Raw genomic sequence first — 20,544 nt, forward strand, 5'->3', positions numbered from 1 at the left:
TAAGGAAGCTTTCGCATGAGTTTCTTAATAATGCGAACATAACCACAAAATGTATATTGAGAAGTCAACACGGAGATGGGAACCTGCAGCATGACTGCGGCTGCAAAAGTAGCGCCTTGCGTATGAACGGACTCGCAACCTCCAGTTGCAACTTTTGCAGCACTTGGGTTGCACAGCACGAAAAGTAGCGTGCAGCGAGCTACTTTTGGCTTACGTGTGAACACGACATGCAACTTTTGCAGCTGCAGTATAAAAGTAGCGCTGCAAAAGTAGCGACGTGTGACCGTACCTTTAGACTTCTTTCCTGAGAACTTGGGTACTGTAAATGATGAACAGGGAGAGCGATTTCACCAAGACATTGCTACAATGAAGCAACGGTATCAAGGATCCAAGGATCCAGTGATGAAGGGCAATTATTGCTAGTTTTTAAAAAGGGAACATTCCAGTTTTCATAAGAGAAAAAAATTAAGGTATTTTTTTATCTTTCTTTTCAGTCTTAATACCTGGTCAGTTATTAATGCAACAGTTTTATCATATCTAAGCTGCCCTTGGAAATTTTCATACAAAAAATGAGAACAATGATTTTTCAATGTATCAAGTAAATATCTATAACACAAAAACGTGATGTGTTACGAACTTTTCACTGTCATTTTCGTGTTCAGCACATGCAAATTAGTTAAGATCAGCCTATTTCATTAACGTTGTGGAAAAAAAAGTTCAAATTTGTTGAGTAATGTAATTTAGAAAATCTTAAATGCGATTAAAAGCTATTTGCTACACCATATTTAGTCAACATATACCCACATAACAGTGTTTCAGAACTGCAATTAGAACTTACTTATCTATAGTGTGGTAGAGAACTAAAGAATTGATATACAAACAAAACAATTGTGAATTTTACAAAACCTTTCCCAAAAAAAGATTTCCTTGCCTCCATTGATTCGCAGCAAAGATGTTCAGTATACTGAGTATTTTGATCATCTACAATAACTTTGTATGTAGGCGCCAAATGGAATGTTACAAACAAAAAGTGGTTTGTTGTGTGTGTGTCTGTCTTGTATTGTCGGACCATCGGATCTGTGCACCTTCAGCGTTGTCATCGTTCTTGGAAAAGTTAATGCCTGTACTCACTCCATTCCACCCGCTTTCTTCCCACCATGTCAAACAGCAGGCCACGAACTTTGCCGAATAGGGATGTTACCAAACTTCCGTCAAATGGTGTCATAAATAACTGGTCCTCCATGCTACAATATCATTTTTTTCAATTAAAATATATCTTGTATTTCTACATTTTTAAAACCTAAATCCCACGTCTCAAATCACTTTCTGTAGCGTTTCTCTCCAACCTTGGAAATTATTGCTTCTCTCGCAACCTTCAGTAATTTCTTCAATGTTGGAACTTCTTTCTGCACAGTATAAAATTCTTGTATCTTTCTTCTTAAAATACATTGGTTCATATCATTTACAAGAATTAAAAGTTTCCTTGGTCTGTTCTTCCCTGGTGATTCTAACTTTATACTTCCTGCACAGACTCCCTCTCTCCTGATTTTCTTTATTAGGAGCTCTGACCTGCCTATATAAATTACATAAAATGTTGTACTATTAGTATTAGTTAAGTAAGTAATTTTAATACGTAATCAATTGAAATAAAATAAGCCTCACCTGTGACAGCAGCTGCTCTTTTCGTTGCCTGATTTATAGGAAACAGATATTGACCTGTTTGTTTCTCTTCATCGCAAAATGTTATTACGTACTTGTTTAATAATATTACTTGTGCCACTCCGTGCTACAGTATTCATGTAGAGTTGACAACACTGGACTGCAAGTGCAAATAAACTGTCCCGCAAGAAGGCCAAAATTGTGAGTAGTGGGGGAGAGAAAGGGAGAGAGATAGAAAAGAGAGAGATAGGAATGCAGGGAGAGAAATGAATTACCGAGGCTGAGAAGGAATTAGGGTTCAGTTTGCATATCTTACGGGGGCACAGATCTGATGGTCCGACAATAGTATTATTCATTAAGTAGATATGTAGAATGATATTTTCTTAAATAGCACTATGTATTTACTATTCAATAATTCATTTAAGTACTTCAAGATCTGTTCAACAAAGTATCACAATGTACTATTCTAACAAACAAAATGTTGAAAAGCACAACAAACACTGGAATACATAATGGTTGGAGAAGATACAGTATTTGACACTTCAATGGTATAAGTATTCTGCATAGTAAAAGAGGAAACTTTATTTGATTTTAGCTTAAGTAGCTGTAAACATTACAGGTGCCTTGGAAAGGTGAAGTAACCAGTCTGTTAATTTGTTCCACTCTCTTTTCCCCTTAGGGTAAACGAATGTAGCAAAGATCACTCATTCATAAACCACGCACTGGAAGTATTGACTGAAATGTACAATAACAAAGGGAAGATGGAAATGCTGCTCAACTGTGAAGAATGTAAGGTGGCAGATAAAGATTAATTATGTTCTATTATTTTCAGTGTACTGTACTGTACAATATTTTTTTTTTTAATTTTAGTAGTTATTTTACGCCACTTTATCAACATCTTAGGTTATTTAGCGTCTGAATGAGATGAAGGTGATAATGTCAGTGAAAAAAGTCCGGAGTTACCCAGCATTTGCTCATATTGGGTTGAGGGAAAACCCCAGAAAAAAACCTCAACCAGGTAACTTGACTCGAACGGGAATCGAACCCGGGCCACCTGGTTTCACAGGTGTGGACTATAATATTTTTAAATGAATTGGATTTTATTATTTTTATATCAACTTCTTTGGCTGAAACCAATCACGCCCATTTTGATTCTGCTGAAGAGAGGCGTAATTCTGTTCGGACAGTGTAATTTTACAGAAGGCTAGCTATACCCTGACAAGACATTATCTTCGTGTTGTATCATTTCTCATCTCGTTTTAAAGCTACATGAAACTGGTAGTCTTAACCCACAAATGAGCCATTTCACATTAAATCACACAAAATGGAACATATTTTGACTTTCATACATATGCTTGCATTTATATTTTATTAACTGTATGGTTCTACTAAACTAATACGTATGTTTTTGTTTTCATTTAAGTTCGTATGTTTTAAAAATATTGTATGTTAAAATCCATTATAAGTGATGCACAATGCAACATTTAAAGCATCATATTTCTGAGCATATTGATGTTAAAATTGTTTTGAAAAATGCATTATTTTTCAGGTCCCTTGGATAATGTTATAAACAAGTTCTACAGTAGTTGATGTTTAATAAATTTCAGTAATATATCTAAATTGAAAACAGTCACATCAGTATAAAAGGTAAACCATTCTCATAATTTAAGTAAATCAGGAACAGCAGTTTTTAAACCCATCACCAAATAACAACCCCCATCCCTCTCATTGCTTTTCTTTCCTACTTCCACTGTTACCTATGCTTCCCATCACATGGAGCTCCTGTAAGAGACGTGTGACATCAAAGAGCAAACAGCTGAATCTACTATACAAGATCACATATAAGCAAACATATGTGTACAGAACTTTGATGACTTCGTTCATTTCTGTGAGCTAGCTGCCACTCCTGTGGTGAGTTCGTTGCAAGACCACTGTTGTGATAGGACACCAAACAAACATGCCACAGCAAATAAACTCATGGCAAGATTAAAAAAAAGCTTAACTTAAAACAGTAAATGTGGAATAATAATTACGAACTCCATAAAGGAAGCTTTCTTGGAGAGTAGTTGTAAAATTAAGAACTACAAGTGTTAGATTCTGAAAATGCTGATATGCTATTTCAAAAATGAGATAATAATTTACAGACACATACATGTCTAATTCTAGATTATCTTTATATGCTTACAATTGTCACAAGTGGTCCTTTCTTCTTTTGAGCCAATTTTCCAAAATTATAAGGCATAAAACCTCGATATACATGTCCAACACGAGAACAAGGAACCCACTCAATGCTGCCACCACACTGCCAAATCTGTAAATTGTGAGAAAAAAAAAGCATACAATGTCAATAAAATAAAGCATGTCATACTTCAATCAGTAATTTATAGTAAGTGTAATGGAAGTACTAATTTTATGTAAAAGAAAATGAGTGCATGAACATTATAAGAGACATCTAAACCTCGGTAAACGAAAACATGCATGTCAGCAGAATAATGTAGGATAATATAAAAAGTACACCTACTTATTACGTAAACTGCTGAAATATTACCTTATTGCAATCAAATTATGAAGGCCATAAAAGTTGAAATTACATAATAAAAAATATTTTAACTTTATAATCAGGAAACTCTCTGAAATTACATTAAGTTAAGAGCTCACAAATATGATACTTCTTCGAGCTCATAACCATCATTTTACATATTAGATCTAGGGGTCTGTTACAGTCTCTATCCAGCACTTACTTTATGAAATACCCATAAAAATTTAACAGTTATACAGAGAAAACAATAAATCACGACACTGCAAAACAATTTAAATAAGTTACTACAAAATTCTCACTTCATTGAAAAAAGTATGATTAGACATACGACACAATTAGACATACGACACAACACACAAAATAAGTAGGAAAACTCTAATACCAAATACTCTATAGTGGATAAATCAATAAATTACGCAAATTATGAAACAATACTAAAAATTATAAATATGCCTCAGTAAAATATGAACAAATCATCAGAACAGACAGGGGTAAATGAAGAATGTAGACTTTTTAATTTCCGTATCTGACGTAAAGAAGAAGAACTAAAATTATTCTATAAAAGGAAGTCTCAGTATCCATTATAAAAATTATCCCTCTCAGGGAAGAGAGAGTCGCATTTCTTACCTTGAAGGACAGTTCAAAATTCTCTCCTCCCCACACCAAGAGACCAGGATCATAAGCACCAATTGAAAGGAAATATTCACGGTTTATTGCAAACAATCCCCCTGCATGAGTTGGAGATCTATAAGACAAGATGAAAACAACAAATAATTTTTAATTCCACAAGTAATCCTACTTTAAATATCATGTTAAAAAGAAACTTGCATTTATATTTTGTCCAGTTTCTATTCTTCAGTACAGCTCAGTAATCAGTAATGGCATATATATATGAGCATATCAAAAAATTGTATAAAACTTATTTTATTTCACAAAGAACAATGTTAACAGTGAAGTTTAAAAAAAAAAAAAAAGAAAAAAGAAAAAAAGAAGAAGAAAGGGAAGAAATTTTGTTCATTACATAACAATTCAGTGAAGATATGTAAACCAGCATCTATACAATTGAATTACAATAATTAATTACATCACAGGAATAAAGATTTAATCAGAAAGTCTGAACTAGAATTTGCGAAGTGGCAGATTTTCCTAGTGTTATAATAAGATAACAATATGCCTGGCTTCTAAACTTTATTAAACTAAACAGAATTACATTCAGATACACATTTAAGTTTGTCACAACAACCAACAAAAGAATCTCAACAATATAACATTGATAAAGAGGTCGTAATTACAGAGAGATTCCAACGACTTTACTATACTAAACCTGGGATACAAATAGTAGTGAAGTGCACTCCAAAACCTCTCCTATTCAAATCCCATCTGGGGACCGAGTCACAGCTTTGCAACTGTTCCATCAAAAATGGAGGAAATGCCATATCAGCATGCTGACTTGCCTAGCATGCATAAGCATTCCCTAAGTGGTGAAGAGAGGATATGATCAGTAGAGTTATCTGACAATTCTCCCAGCTAGGCCATATGGACCAACCAGCAGCAGGGGTGGTCCTCCAGTTTGGGGGTTGCATATAGATGATATAACCGCCATAACATAAAAATGGGGAAAAGGAACTGGCCACCCTACCCTATTATCTCCTGGCCTAGTTGCCTAATAAGTGGTGCCATGTTGGTATAGGTCGCGCCAGGGATTTTGGCAGATGGATTTTCTTAATGTGAACTGGAGAGCGAGTCCTCACCGCTGCAAGATCGGCTGTTATCTCTGTCGCAGTGGAATGGGTAGGACATAAGAGTAAACATGCACGCCCGAGTATTCTATTGAACTGTGTACAGTCACCTCCAAAAACTAAACAAATATTACAGTAGTCTATATGTGTCTTTGGCATTCCCAAGAAACTTGTTCGATTAATTAAAATGTGTCTCAATGAAACTTACAGCAGAGTCCGTATAGGCCAGTTTCTATCTGATACTTTTCCAATTCACTGCGGGCTAAAGCAAGGAGATACACTAGCACCTTTACTTTTTAACTTCGCTCTAGAATATGCCATTAGGGAAGTTCAGGATAACAGAGAGGGTTTGGAATTGACAAAATATATGATTATGTCTCGTGACCAGAATATTGTACGAAATGGAAATATAATCTGTTATATATATATATATATATATATATGTATGTATATGGAAATATGTTAATCCTTAGTCAATAGATAAGACTGAGTTTTACGAAATAGGAACATTAAGGGATGGAAAATGGGAGGCAGTAATGATCAAAATAATTATACCGGTTTATTTTTTTAACCAGCAGACGTGCTGCCTTTAAATTTAAAACAAAGATTCACTCATAAAATTGGGTTAGACTATTCATCTCATCTCTCAGAATTGTTTCTAAAATGTATAAGGAAAGTAAAAAATTCAATTTCATGTAGGTTACTCCCATGTAGGTTACTCTACTTCCGAGTAGAGAGGAGAGAGAAAGAAGTCGACGATTTAAAAAATTCACTAAACTATATTTAACTAGAGACATAACATTTAAAATGAAGGTTACTCTCTACAATATTGGTTAAACATTCTTAGATTTTTTAAATACCATATCCTAAGGTACTGATGAAAAGGCAGAAGGGAGTAAGAAATCTCATGTCATCCGATCTCGATGAAAGTCGATATCTGGGGATCTTTGCGATCACAGAATACGAATAAGGTATTATTTAGTCCGACTTTGTCCCTGAAATGGTGGAGTGGGACAAAAATGGGTGAAAAATTAAATTAGATATCTTAGGGGTTTTCGAGACGAAAATTACGAATAATACAATTTGTGCGAATTCAATATGGCAGTTTCAGTACTATGAATTATACTTTTAAAAATTAAACATCGGATATCGCACAGGTAACACATGTTCAGTATTTAAGGGGGTATATAACACCTTTTGATAGTAGGCCAATACATTTAGTAAAATCCAAAGTGTAATTTCTACATATTCTGAATGAATGTTGTGCTGGAATTTAATATACTCATCAGCCAATACCTCTAGATTAATAAACAACTTTTTAGAATCCATAAAATACAGTATTTATTGTGAATGGTAATTATATTTTTCAATTGGTGCAATTTGTGCAGGGAAAATTGGTTTCTCCGATATTTTGTAGGATTTCGAATATTTTAAAATGCTTTCTTCTCTGTTCTATTCACAATGTGCGTGTGAAAAAATTATTGCCCTTGTAATATCCTTTACAATCCTATTTGTTATACTCTTATATAAACCTAACTTCCACAGCATACAATTTTACCCAATTAACCAAATTATATTTTGATTCTTAAGAAGAATCATAATTTTATTAACTTGAATTGTCGCACCACCAGTAGATGATCCCTAGATTATTACTGGACAGATCTTGTATATTGATCTGGTAAGGGTAGGATTATATATGCGCAATGCAATGCTTTTTCCTTGTAATTAAGAATTAATTTAATTTAGAAAATGTAGGAGACGTATTGTAAAATCATTGCGATTGGAAGTCATTTACATTTATTAAAGATATTCTTTGAGTAGGACTGTACCATGGTGTGTTTCATAATAAGGATAATTGATATGAGCTGCTGTTATGAAAATATGAACGACTCAGAATGTTATCGCATCTCATTCTTGCAGCTTACACAAACAATATTGGCTCGCCTACTGGAAATGTCATCGAGGTCATCTGCCAAAATCGGTGCCTCCGACTATATCACTTGTGAGGTTCAGACCTGTCTTCGGTCAGCTGACTAAACAACAACATAAAAATATTGTGTCTACATTAAAATGGTTATACTTTTTGTTACATCACTCTCCTATACTGGAGAGCAAGAGTTAATGGTTTTATTGCCAAGAACTCGGCTTTGGTTAACAAACAACAACAACTATACTACATCTAGATACAACAGTAACAGCATTAAAAAGCCAGCCAAAAGCATATATGGAACTTAATCAACTTATAATTAAAACAGAAAGTCCAACAACTATGCTAAGGGAAGTTACACTTGAAACTTTGTCTGAAAGGTTTCTTTAGACAGACTGGGTACATGTTTATACAAACAGTTCAGCAGCAAGAGAAAATATGGGAGCAGGGGTGTACTCTAGATAATTCCAGCTTTCACAATATGTTTTCAAAACATAGCAGGAGTGATGGTAGGAAGAAGTGCATAAGATTCGCTGATGATATGGCATTGTTAATAGAAAAGGAGATGACTCCAAGAGATATACTAGCTGACATCTGTGAGCAGTATGGAATGATGATAAAATGCAAACAAGACGAAGACCATGGTTATTGGAAAAAAAATAGAGAAAGTAAACGTGAAAATTCAAAATGTGGCACTAGAACAACTTCAAATACGTGGGTGCTAGTAAAATGAGCTCCTGCCAAGAAGTCAAAAGGAAGATAACAAATAACAAAGGAAGGGTTTAATAGAAAAAGGGGGTATCTTCTGCGGACCTCTGCAAGAACTAATGAAACTAATGAAATGTTTCATAAGGAATGTGGTATTTTATTGGACAGAAACATGGACATTACCACAGAAAACAATTAGAAGCATTTGAAATGTGGATATGGGGCGTGTGAAATGGACAGTCAGAATAAGAAGTGAAGCTGTGCTAGAAAGAATGGGTGAAGAAGGAATAATGCTAAAACTGATCAGAAAGAGGAAAAGAAATTGCCTACTGAAGTATGCTCTGGAAGGAATGATGAACGAGAGAAAAGTTCGGGGCTGAAGAAGATATCAGATATAGACAACATTAAGATATATGAATTGTAAGAGGAGACTGAAAGAAAGGCAAAAAATAGGGAAGATTGGAGAATGCTGGGTTTGTAGTGAAAGAATTGCCTTTGGGAAGAAAACTATGAACTATGAATGACTGAATGAATGTTTTACTATGAAATATATTGAATATGGAACAATATCTGATGAACAGTTACGAAAAATCGCTGTACACAGACGGACTTTTCACTTGTGGATAAAATTTAATTTTACTCACTTATGCTATAAATTACCATTAAGTTACTCTCGTGTGGTACACATTACTGGTATCTAAATCAGTGTACATAATTTTAAATTGGAGGCCTTTTCTTGATAATGTGTTGGTTGTGAAGAAATTATAAATGAATTAATATATCATCGTTGTTTTTATGAAACCTTCTATGTGACAATACAGAAAATAATTTTTCAGTGGAAGAAAAAATTAACTAAACATCAAAAGGCCTACATTGATGTCATTTAGGTTCATCATATTCACCAACGTTTTCTATCGAATTATTTCATATTCTTATGTACGTCCATTGCTTTTTAAATAATTTTTTCTTCCTCCTGAAATATTATTTTCTGTACTGTCACATAGGTTTAATAAAAACGACAATATGGCTTTTTTTTTTGGTAATGTATTGATTTCAACTTTTAACGTGAATTACGAATGAAACCATGTTTAGGTTGACAAGGACGACGAAACAAAGACAAGTTCAGTAATGGAAAAAAAAAAAAAAAAAAAAAAACTTCATGAATTTCTATGATTAATCAATCAATCAATCAATCAATCAATCAATCAATCAATCAATCAACCAATCTTCTTAAATGTATCCAGCTGTCCACTATAGTCCACTGTAGTCTATTCAGTTTTTGTTTTTCATGAGAAATAAATGATTAAATTACTATGATCGATATAGTTACAAATGATACATTATTTCTCCTGGAATATAATCCAGTTTCAGTACAACTCGCTAATAGTTACTTACTTGTATGGTTCACTGTTATGTTCTCTCCTTTTCGCTTCTCTTTGAGAAAGTTCATTCTCTTTATAAAGCATTCCCCATTCAAAAATGCCACGATAATGGTGTCCACCTTGATACACAGGACGGTATTCAAATGTTTTAAAGTCGACACCATCAATTACAGGCACTGTCATTGTAGATCTGTAATACATAACAAGTAAATTACTATTTACACAAATTTTAAATCTCTCTTTCCAATAGTGTAATAGCTATAATTGATATAGTTATGCAAGTTGCACTTACAATTGTTTATAATCAATGCATTTTAGAAATGAGTAGCTTAATATCAAAGACGGACATCTGACCTCAATCGAAATTTAGATAGCTGTGGTTTTTTATACAATTTTTCATGCTCTTTCCAGTTATAGTGAAACGATATGCAAACTCTAACACTACATTTATAAAATAAATTGTGTTAAATATTACGAAGAACACTGTGAATTAAAAAATTGTCTCTAGATCAAAACTATGGAGATGACAGATATCCATCTTTGATATTAAACTACTCAAATAACTGCACAATAATGCTGATTTTCTCCAGTCAATAAATAGTAGGTACAGTGGTCACAGAATATCTTCAAGTCTGACGACAATTTTGATTCCTGGAAGTGGACTTATGGGAGGAATGGATGAGTGTGGCGACATTATCTGTATGACAACGAATCCTTCACACTGCTGAAATTAAAAACAGTCCTTCATTGTGGCTATCAGACTCAATTACTTCACTGTAATAGACAAACAACATATAAAATGGTGAGTAGGCGATGTTTTCAGTTTTAACATACATGCAAAACAATCCACACTAAAGCATCATTTATTTCTTTCACCTTATCTCGTCCTCATTTCTCTGTAAAGTATGCTAGACTCGGAGATTTTTGTTTCACTATACCTACATGTTATGAAACAATTAATTGTGTAAAACTGATTCTTATAATAAACAGACAATGTACTTCAGGGTCTGATACACAATGGCTGAAATCTGCAATCAATGCACAACAATGATGTCCAGAGTATAGGATCATTCACAAGTATGAAATGGAGATGGTGCATGTAATATTATAACTAGTAATTTCATAACAATATATCCACGTAAAAAAATAGATATAGTCACAATCATTTTCCTCATATACAACACATTAAATACATTCTTGTCACTGTTCAAAGTTTTCTGTGTTGATGAGTTTAAGTTCAGACAGAATCCCAACATGTGACGAAAAGTTTCTGTCTCATTGTACCTGAGATGGTGACAACGGGTTGTTGAAACTTCTGCCAGGCACAGATCTAACCGCAGGTAGATTGCTGGGCATTTTAACTGCATTAATGTATTCTGAAATTGATAAATTTGCTTTTGATGACATCCAGGAATTTGCTTTGGGGCACTCAGAATACAGGATAACTCCTTTGCCCTTATGAGGTAATTTACACCATGATTTAAAACTTCTGTTCCACAAGATCTCCCTCAATTGTCGACCTTTAGTGTTGGGAGCAATAGAAGACTTATTGATGTTTAGTCTACGTAGACTCAGTTGCTGTTAAAGGTGCAGGTTCCTTACAAAGTTAAGATGCATTTCATTAATACGGTGAAGATGATTATAAATGTTATAATGTTGGATGTTGGCCTCCCAATCTGCACAAAGAATTCCCAAACCTCGAAACTTTTTTCTTGCATATAACATTGAGTTTTGCATGTCATCAGGCAGCATCATAATTTCCTTCACAGCACTTCTAATAATTTTGTCAAGATCTCGTAAGAATGTATCAGATAACTGATGTAATGGAGCACATTGCATAGGGTAAATCAAACCTGGCCATATAATATATTCATTTATGATTTTTAATTTTTTGGTTTTATTTTAATCATTTTGTTTGAACGAGTCCATCCAAGTCTGAAGATAGGTTTTTGATAGTCTTGTTTTTATTGAAGAAGATTTTGTCTATGTGTGTGTGTGTGTGTGTGTGTGTGTGTGTGTGTGTGTGTGTGTGTGTGTGTGCGCGAACGTGCACGTTTTTTTGTGTGTGCAGTGTTTTTGTAGTGAAAGTGCAGTGAGCTGCCAGTTCAGTAAGTTGTAGTGACCAAGTAATGACAGTTATAATCCTTTTCACGTGACTTAGTTGATACTCTCATCTTCATCTTCTTAGGGCACATGTAATGTTTAAATTACCACCACTAACAGCAACTGAGTCTTAACAATAAAACCAGACAACGTTGCATAAGCAGATGTGGCTCATGTTCTGGGCAGCTAAAAAGTAGCACCTTCACGAACTAAGTCACAGAAAAGGCGTAGTGACTAAAGAATGTATACGGGAAGTTTCTCTTTTTCGATATATTAATTGCTGTCAATAACTTGCTTTGTTTATATTCCTGCTCTGTACGTCTTTAGTTTTTTTATCAGTATATCTTGTCTTTATCTATCGTTATTTTGAAAGTAACTACCACCTAGTTGATACCCATTTGTAGTTAATAAATATTCATTCATTCATTCATTGCCTTGTATTAATCTATTGTTGTATTGTAGTAAAGCAGATACTGTTTCCTTCTGCTGTGCCAACTGCTTCATGTTATGTGCACATCACCAGATGCCAGCTTGTGAATGTAACTTCTAAACAATTACTTCTAACATCATGGAAGCAAGGAAGTGAATTCACAAAGTGTAGAAGATTCTGTTCATGATATTTAGAATGACATTCAGATCGAAGTTTGATTAAGGGTTATTCTGCAGAAATGCGATGTGCTCCATTTGACTTTTTGGGTAAGAAGGTAGATTCCTATCCTGCTTTTACATGTCTTGATCCACTCTATGGCATATGTTTCTTAGACAGACAATATGCAGAAACAGGTTGGTAATAATTAACAACAATATGCATGATGGTTTTGTGACTACCATACTTGCCATTAGATCCAAGGTTCATATGTTCAACTTAAGTCCAGGGGAATAAAAATATTTAGCATGACTTCCTTCAGAAAGGAAATGAAGCAGAGAGAGCCATGACACGAATTTACAGTACCAGAACGTAAAAGAACCCTGTCATTGTAGAAGAGTACTCAAGGTAAATTTCGAGTAGCACAATGGGCCCATATAAGTGTCCTAAGCACACATACAAATGTTCCATTCTCCAACGTCAATTGGTAATATATTCATTAACACTAAAGCGCTTTCAGAATAAGAAGGCATATAAGATGGAGCTAGTTCAGGCTGGTCTATTTCGACTAGCCAGTGACAGTGGAGTGGTGTTGCCCAGTTATATCGTCGCGAAGTCTTGCTGAAGCATCGCGTATTAATTTCTTTCTTGCGTGCACAATACTTATGGCTAGGAATGAATTTTAAGCTGTGCCATTCGATACAGCTACACATACTGAAATCAACTGTACAAGAATTGGAAGTGTATGTCGACTGGTTCACATGATACCACTTTAAGACTAAACAGAGATATCCAACCTACAGCATGTATTATTTCATCATACGATATTTGAAATATATTAGTAGTTAGCAGTGACATTATAATAGAACGTGGAAAAGAAGAAGAAAGCTGAGAATAACCATAGGTACGATTTTCAATTTTCATGGGAATATTATAATAATAATAATAATAATAATAATAATAATAATAATAATAATAATAATAATAATTCATTTACTTAATCTGGCAGAGCTAAGGCCAGTAGGCCTTCTCTTCCGCCCAGCCACACTCTAAATCTAATTAAATACATTTACTTACATAGTTATTACATTAATATCTAGATCATAAAACAACATGAAAGTAAATAATGAAAATTAGATAACTAATGTTAGTGTGACAATAATAAACACTGGTAAGAAATAGTTATAATAATAATGATAATAATGATAATAATAATAATAATAATAATAATAATAATAATAATAATAATAATATTAGTAGGGTAATAATAATAATAATAATAATAATAATAATAATAATACATGGTATAAGATGAAATATTGCATGAACATATGAGACGCTTGGATGATAATGTAAACATAAACACTCCTGCCTCTTTTTCCATGAATTATACAAAGAGTATTAACAACATTCTCCCTTAAGAGCATTAGAAAACTTATAAGCTGAAGCAATTTAATTATATGTCACTTTTAAAATAAATACAGACATGCTAGGAACGAGGACGTTTTATAATTCCAAAACTCAATTTCTATTTTAAAAACCTTCCGTTATATATAATACACTTTATACGTTTTTTTCTAATATACAATTTTACCTTCAATACATTAACGATATTATTGGGTTACGGTTTTCATATTCACTTCTGTATAACTACCTTCACTCGTAGGTTCATATTGCCATAGGCCAGAGTGATAGAACATAGAATCCTGGACCTCTAGATAGGTATAAGCTTGAGGATTAAATTAAATTAGATAGGCTTGATTTAATAAAGTTAAAGAAAATAATCTTCAATTTCAATAGGAGTACTGAATTAAGCCTACATATGAACAGATATGCTTATATTCGTATAGCCAGATTCTTAGCCAGAATATGGAACCCTGGACCTCTAGATGTGTAAAAATTAGATAATAAAATAAAATTAGACTTCATTTAACAGAGAAAAATAAAATTATCTACAGTTTCAGTATGAGTACTGAATTACATATGAAAACACAATACGATTATGTTGCATTATAGCCAGATTCGTAACCAGAATATAGAACCCTGGACCCTAAGTATGTATAAGCTAGAGAATTAAATCATAATATAGGCTTCATTTAACAGAGAAAAAATAAAATACTTTTTAACTTCAATATCAATTCTAAATTACGTATCTACAGATATGTTTACATTTTATTATCGCTAGATTCGTAGGCTGCCCCTACAAACAAACTGTACCACATCTTTCCTCTGGAGAAATAAACAATAATAAATTAAGCTTTGCTGTACAAGGAAGTGTGAGACAGAATTAATACATTCTTTGTCTGACATTAGCAACGCAAATTTCTACATATCTGTCACTTTATTTTGCAAGTTAGTGACTCCAAGATCTATTGATCTGTAAAGCGAAGAAGTAATAAAAATTGGGATGAAAATTACTTCTGTAAGAGTAATTATATATAAACATTACACACAATGAAGAAACAGATCTCGTCCCACTCGCTGCAACGAGCTGCTACTGATATTTTCTGTCCCTATCTGTTGTCTCTGTCTTCCACGTCTCGTGCACTGTGCACTTTCTGACAACGTCGTACTGCTGCTAGCACTCAATTGGCTTAGGCAATATGCCTTCCTATTTTGAAACCACTATAGCAGTATTCTCATTGGTTAGACTATAAGAAATAATTAATATTGTTATAATTCAACTTCTATTACTATAATTACCTATATCAATAAAGTCGACCAGAAAAAACAAGAAACTATCTACTTACCTGTCTCTATATATTGGTGCCAACAGTGGTGGTAGCCAATTAACATTTACTTCACAGTGTGCATCTAGGAACAGAATAACTTCTCCTTTTGCTTCTCTAGCACCATATGAACGTGTTCTAATTAAACCTTCACGTTCTTTGTTACGGATAAGTCTTACTTTTCCATCAAATCTTGTTATATACTGTTCAAGTTTTCCTTTAAGATGTTCTACAAAATAACAAAAACGTATGATTTATTAATTAATTATGAACTTAGAAAATAAACCAATCTGAACTTAATGATCAAACAGAATATTATGTTCTTTCATATTTTAAATGTGGCAGGAAAAATGACAGAAGTATCTACAACAATTGAATACCCCCCCCCCCTACCCCCAGAATAAGGGTCTAACTCAAAAGTGAAACAATGTACCTTAGATCCTTATTTCATTTTAGTAGGTTATTTTACGACGCTTTATCAACATCTTAGGTTATTTAATGTCTCAATGAGATGAAGGTGATAATGCAGGTGAAATGAGTCCGGGTCCAACACCGAAAGTTACCCAGCATTTGCTCATATTGGGATGAGGGAAAACCCCGGAAAAAACCTCAACCAGGTAACTTGCCCCAATTGGAAATTGAACTCGGGCCATCTGGTTTTGTGGCTAGATGCACTAACCATTACTCCACAGGTATGGACTAGATCCTTAATCAGTTTATTACAAACATACCATATATACCATACATTATCTAAAAATTTATTGTACCATATTCAGGCAGCCATGAAGCTTATCTTTAATCATATTCTAAATATTCTTTCATTTAAAAGAGGTGTAGAATGGACTTGTTTCATTGTTGGCAACAGGAAACATTTAACCAACACCTCTTCTAAACAATCCACAATTGCTCTCTTCCTCTTTTAGATAAAAAATATTCTTTCATAGTTTTACACTCCACAGATAAAAATATGGTCAAACGTAAATGCATTTGATTTATAGAAAAAAGATCTACAATGTATAAGTTCTGGAATTGAATACCTTTATTTTTAACGAATGTGAGTTAAAGGCAGAAATATGTTGCATATTCCATCCCTGTTAGAGCTGTAGTATGGAATCATTAAGTGTGGAAGATATTATAAGACTGAATTTGGCAGTCCCTAAAATAATGCTGCACATGATGAGAAACATGACATGCGTAAACAGCATTTCTCTACCATGCAGTTCATTAAATCATTTTAATAAAGAAAGACATCGAACGGTAAACATACAGAAGTGGAGAGATGTGAAAAATAAAATGCTGAGCAACAGTGGGGTGGAATATAAAACACGAAGTAACATTATAGTACCTGGGAAGAAGTCTCCAAATGAAGTAAGTGTATAAATGTTGCATATCCAACATGATATTTTATATGTAATTTTATTTAAACCAGGACAAAATATACGCGACAAGTGATGGACAGTCTGCTCAATCAGCAATTGTGGTGGAAAGTAACTATCATAACAAGATCATTGACCAGGTACATGTAGATGACAAAGGAATAGGTGAATTGCAGATAGCGCTGGAGGAAGCGAGACAGAACCAGGAAATGCTGAGATCAAGAATACAGTAGCGTGCAAATTAATCCAAACACGACATATTTTTACATTATCTGTCATTGTTGGCCTCACAGCTGCTCATACCACTTTAATTGACATCTGTAGTACGTGTAATTCCATTGTTGAAGGTCTGTCATTTTTTTTATAATATGTGACATTTTGCCTGTCGTTTTGTACTTATAAGCATTTCAGTTGTGTTGAAGACTTAATACTGCAATCCTGTGTACATTCTGTCGTCTTCACAAATGGATACAACTCCACGAAAACAGTCTAAAATTATAACATTAGCAGAGCATTCTTCTATGACACAGAGGCAAATTGCTGCAGAATGTCACATCTGTTTGGCTACTGTTAATTCGATCATAAAACGATACAGGGAGACTGGATCCATCACATCCCAGGTGATGAAATAATACACGGTTTAATTGTCAGGAAAAGTAAATTAAATCCTAGACTACCTGCTGTCGACTTAACCCGCGAGTTAATGGCTACCACTGCACTGGGGCGAATATTCACGTCACAACAGTGCGGCGTAGGCTTTTGGAAGCTGGACGAAGGGCTCGTAAGCCTATTAAGAAGCAACTGCTAACCCCTGTTATGTGCAAAAAACGCTTAATGTGGGCAAAATTACATCAACACTGGACGGTGAAGGACTGGAAGAACATACTTTTTTCTGATGAGTCTCATTTCGAAGTCCACGGCCACCATGTTTCTTACGTACGGAAAGGATCCGAAAAAGTAACAGCAGCTCATCTCCAACAAGCACCCAAATACCCCCCTAAAGTAATGTTTTGGGGTTGTTTTACACATGAAGGGCCTGGAGCATTAATACCTATCAAGGGAATGATGAATTCTGACAAATATATTCACTTATTGGAAACCAGAATCGTACCCCAGCTGCAAAAATCATTTCCGGATGGCAGAGGTGTGTTCCAACAAGACCTGGTACCATGCCATACGTCTCGAAAAACTACAGAATTCTTCAACAAGAAGAATATTCAGGTACTCCCCTGGCCAGGCAACTCACCCGACATCAACCCCATTGAGAACTTGTGGTCAATTTGCAAAAGAAGAATGCAAAAAATGGATTGTTCTACAAAGGAGAAGATGATTTCTGCCCTCATTGGTGTATGGTTTCGTGATGAAGAAATGAAGAATATTTGTGGGAAATTAGTGGAATCCATGCCAAATCGTCTCAGAGCTGTTATTAGGAACAAGGGAGGCCACATAGATTACTGAGGTATGTCTTAGATCCTTTTTTTATCCCATTTGAGTGTTTTTGCATAAGTAATTATGTTGTTCGGATTAATTTGTACGCTACTGTACGTAAGAAGCAAACATATGTGAAGAAACCAGATAAGAGCAGCTCAAGTACCACAATGATAATGAAGTTTAGAGACATGAGCAAAAATTCAAGTGATTCGAGAAGTGATTTATCCAGAGTAGTGGGAAGGAAGGTCAGTGCTGAGAGGAGAAGTGAAAGTGTTTCTGTGAGTGCAAAGGCTGAAATGGTGAGAAGTGAAGTGAAGAAAAAGAATGACGAGTGTATAACAGAAAATGGTGAAGTGGATGTTTCTGGTCCAGAGCTGGCTAAGGAAGAGACAGCTAAGGACTTAATAAATAATGTGATAGATGAATTAGAGAAGTGGAAGAGGAAGTTCAATTGCAAGTAGATAAGACGAGTGAGTTAATGAAAATAGGTTAAGAGTACTGTATGGTGGAGGAAGCTAGCTAGAACGACGAAGTATAATATGTAGATAATTAGTGAGATCAGAATGAAAGGTACGAATGAAACAGACAAAAATCGAGCATTTTGATAGTGGTGTAATATGTTTTAGTAACAAGATTATTAGAAACAGTGGTCCTCGATTTAGTCTAAGTGATCTGAAAATCATGAACAGAGTGATAAAGTGTCAATTGTGAATGAACTAGAGAAGTGTAATAGGAATTATATAAAGCGAGAGAGAGAATGAAAATAAGTGAGGAGTATGGCGGGGGAGGCTAGCTAGAATAGCGAGTATAACATGTAGAAAATTAGTGGGATCGGAAAATGAAATGTACACAAGAAACAGACATAATAACGAACTTATTGGACAATGGTATAGTACGTTTTAGTATCAAGTATTATTGAAACATGGTGTGTACGATATAAGTGTACTGAAAAGCAAGAACAGAATTGTAAAAGTGTAAATTTTGAATGATCAAAATTAAGTTGTTAGGATTTAATGGGAGAATAATGATTGATAATGAGAGCTGCTGACTTGCTATATTACTAAAACAGAAGTAATTAAACAACCTAAAATTATTTGTGCTGCATATTTGTGGGAATATACTGAATTATATTATTTATACTGTCTCCTGTAAAGTAGCTCAAACGGATTATGCAACATTATTTTGAGGAGGTATTCAATTATTGCTTAATTACCAAAATTTCTTTTTGAATTTTGTGAAACAATAAAATTTTTTTTCAAAGCTGATTACAAGTAAGTTTAAGTCAAGAGAATATTACAAAAAACACACTGCTTCCATGCAGTAATCATGACAACAGACTTCGTACAGAATAAAAATGATTAATAATACAGTAAAATCTCGATAAGACACGCCTGCTTATTATGCTATCCCGTGTAATACACTTTTTGTCTGGTTCCTGCACATTTCATATATAACGCCTTTATAAAATACCCTGTTTTTTGTGCTCAAGTCCCGCATAATACGCTGTTTTTGTGGAATGTTTTCGATGTAATTTTCAGCAATGTACTGTACAGCAATGAAACATCTTGGTCACTGAACTCACTGGTGCCATTAACCTGAAAAGTATTGGTATTCGACCCTTCATCTGCGCATTTAAACCTTCATACTTCATACCTTAGTATACCCCACTCTCTTGTTATGCTCTCTTATTCGACTCTTTACCTGAGTTCTTAAAGTCTACATACAGTTACAATACCCCACCCTGTTGCTAACCCTCTCTCCCAAACAACATTCCTCACTCGGCTGTAATAAAATTCTGGAAATTTTTGGTGAGCAGTTTGTTGTCCTTTAGTGTATTGAAGTGTCTGTGAATGTGATTACAATGAGTGTTAAACGAAAAGTGCTTTCTGTGTCAGAAAAATTGGAAATCTTACGAAAGTATGATGAGAACAGTACTCTTACTCAGAAACAACTCTGATTCATTAGGAATCCCATCATCGATATTAAGAACGATAATAAAAAATCGCGACTCAATCACTGCAGCTGTGATGTTGGGAGGATGTAATCGCAGGAAACTGAAGTATGGTAAACATGAGGACTTGGAGAACATGCACGGCAAACAACTATAAATGACTTTTTTTTCGAAAGAATTAAGTACAGTACATATTGTAAATGTGTTTGACGTACAGTACAGTAATTACATAATGGAGTAATATTATATTACCTTTCATGAATCATGTATTTCAATAAAGAAAATGCTAATAGATACTGTATATAAGTCAAAATTAATATACCGCCTAATTTGCGGTCCCAGTTAATACGCGATTTACACGCGGTCCCTTGAATAGCGTCTTATCGGGGTTTTACTGTAATTAAATTAAACGTA

General features: G+C 34.2%; 1 protein-coding gene across 7 annotated transcripts in view; it reads right to left on the reverse strand.

Moving 5' to 3' along the window:
- Positions 1 to 20,544, reverse strand: part of Pgant7 (N-acetylgalactosaminyltransferase 7) — a 185,175-nt gene that overhangs the window by 108,103 nt on the left and 56,528 nt on the right. For all 7 annotated transcript variants that reach the window (XM_069848321.1, XM_069848327.1, XM_069848320.1 and 4 more), the window contains 4 exons: positions 15,394 to 15,601; positions 9,968 to 10,144; positions 4,826 to 4,943; positions 3,845 to 3,970 (listed from right to left, as the gene is read on the reverse strand). In XM_069848321.1, coding sequence (XP_069704422.1) covers positions 3,845 to 3,970; positions 4,826 to 4,943; positions 9,968 to 10,144; positions 15,394 to 15,601 — 629 coding nt within the window. The remainder of the gene's footprint in view (positions 1 to 3,844; positions 3,971 to 4,825; positions 4,944 to 9,967; positions 10,145 to 15,393; positions 15,602 to 20,544) is intronic.

The sequence above is a fragment of the Periplaneta americana genome, chromosome 15 (genome assembly GCF_040183065.1).
Source record: "Periplaneta americana isolate PAMFEO1 chromosome 15, P.americana_PAMFEO1_priV1, whole genome shotgun sequence".
Lineage (NCBI taxonomy): Eukaryota > Metazoa > Arthropoda > Insecta > Blattodea > Blattidae > Periplaneta > Periplaneta americana.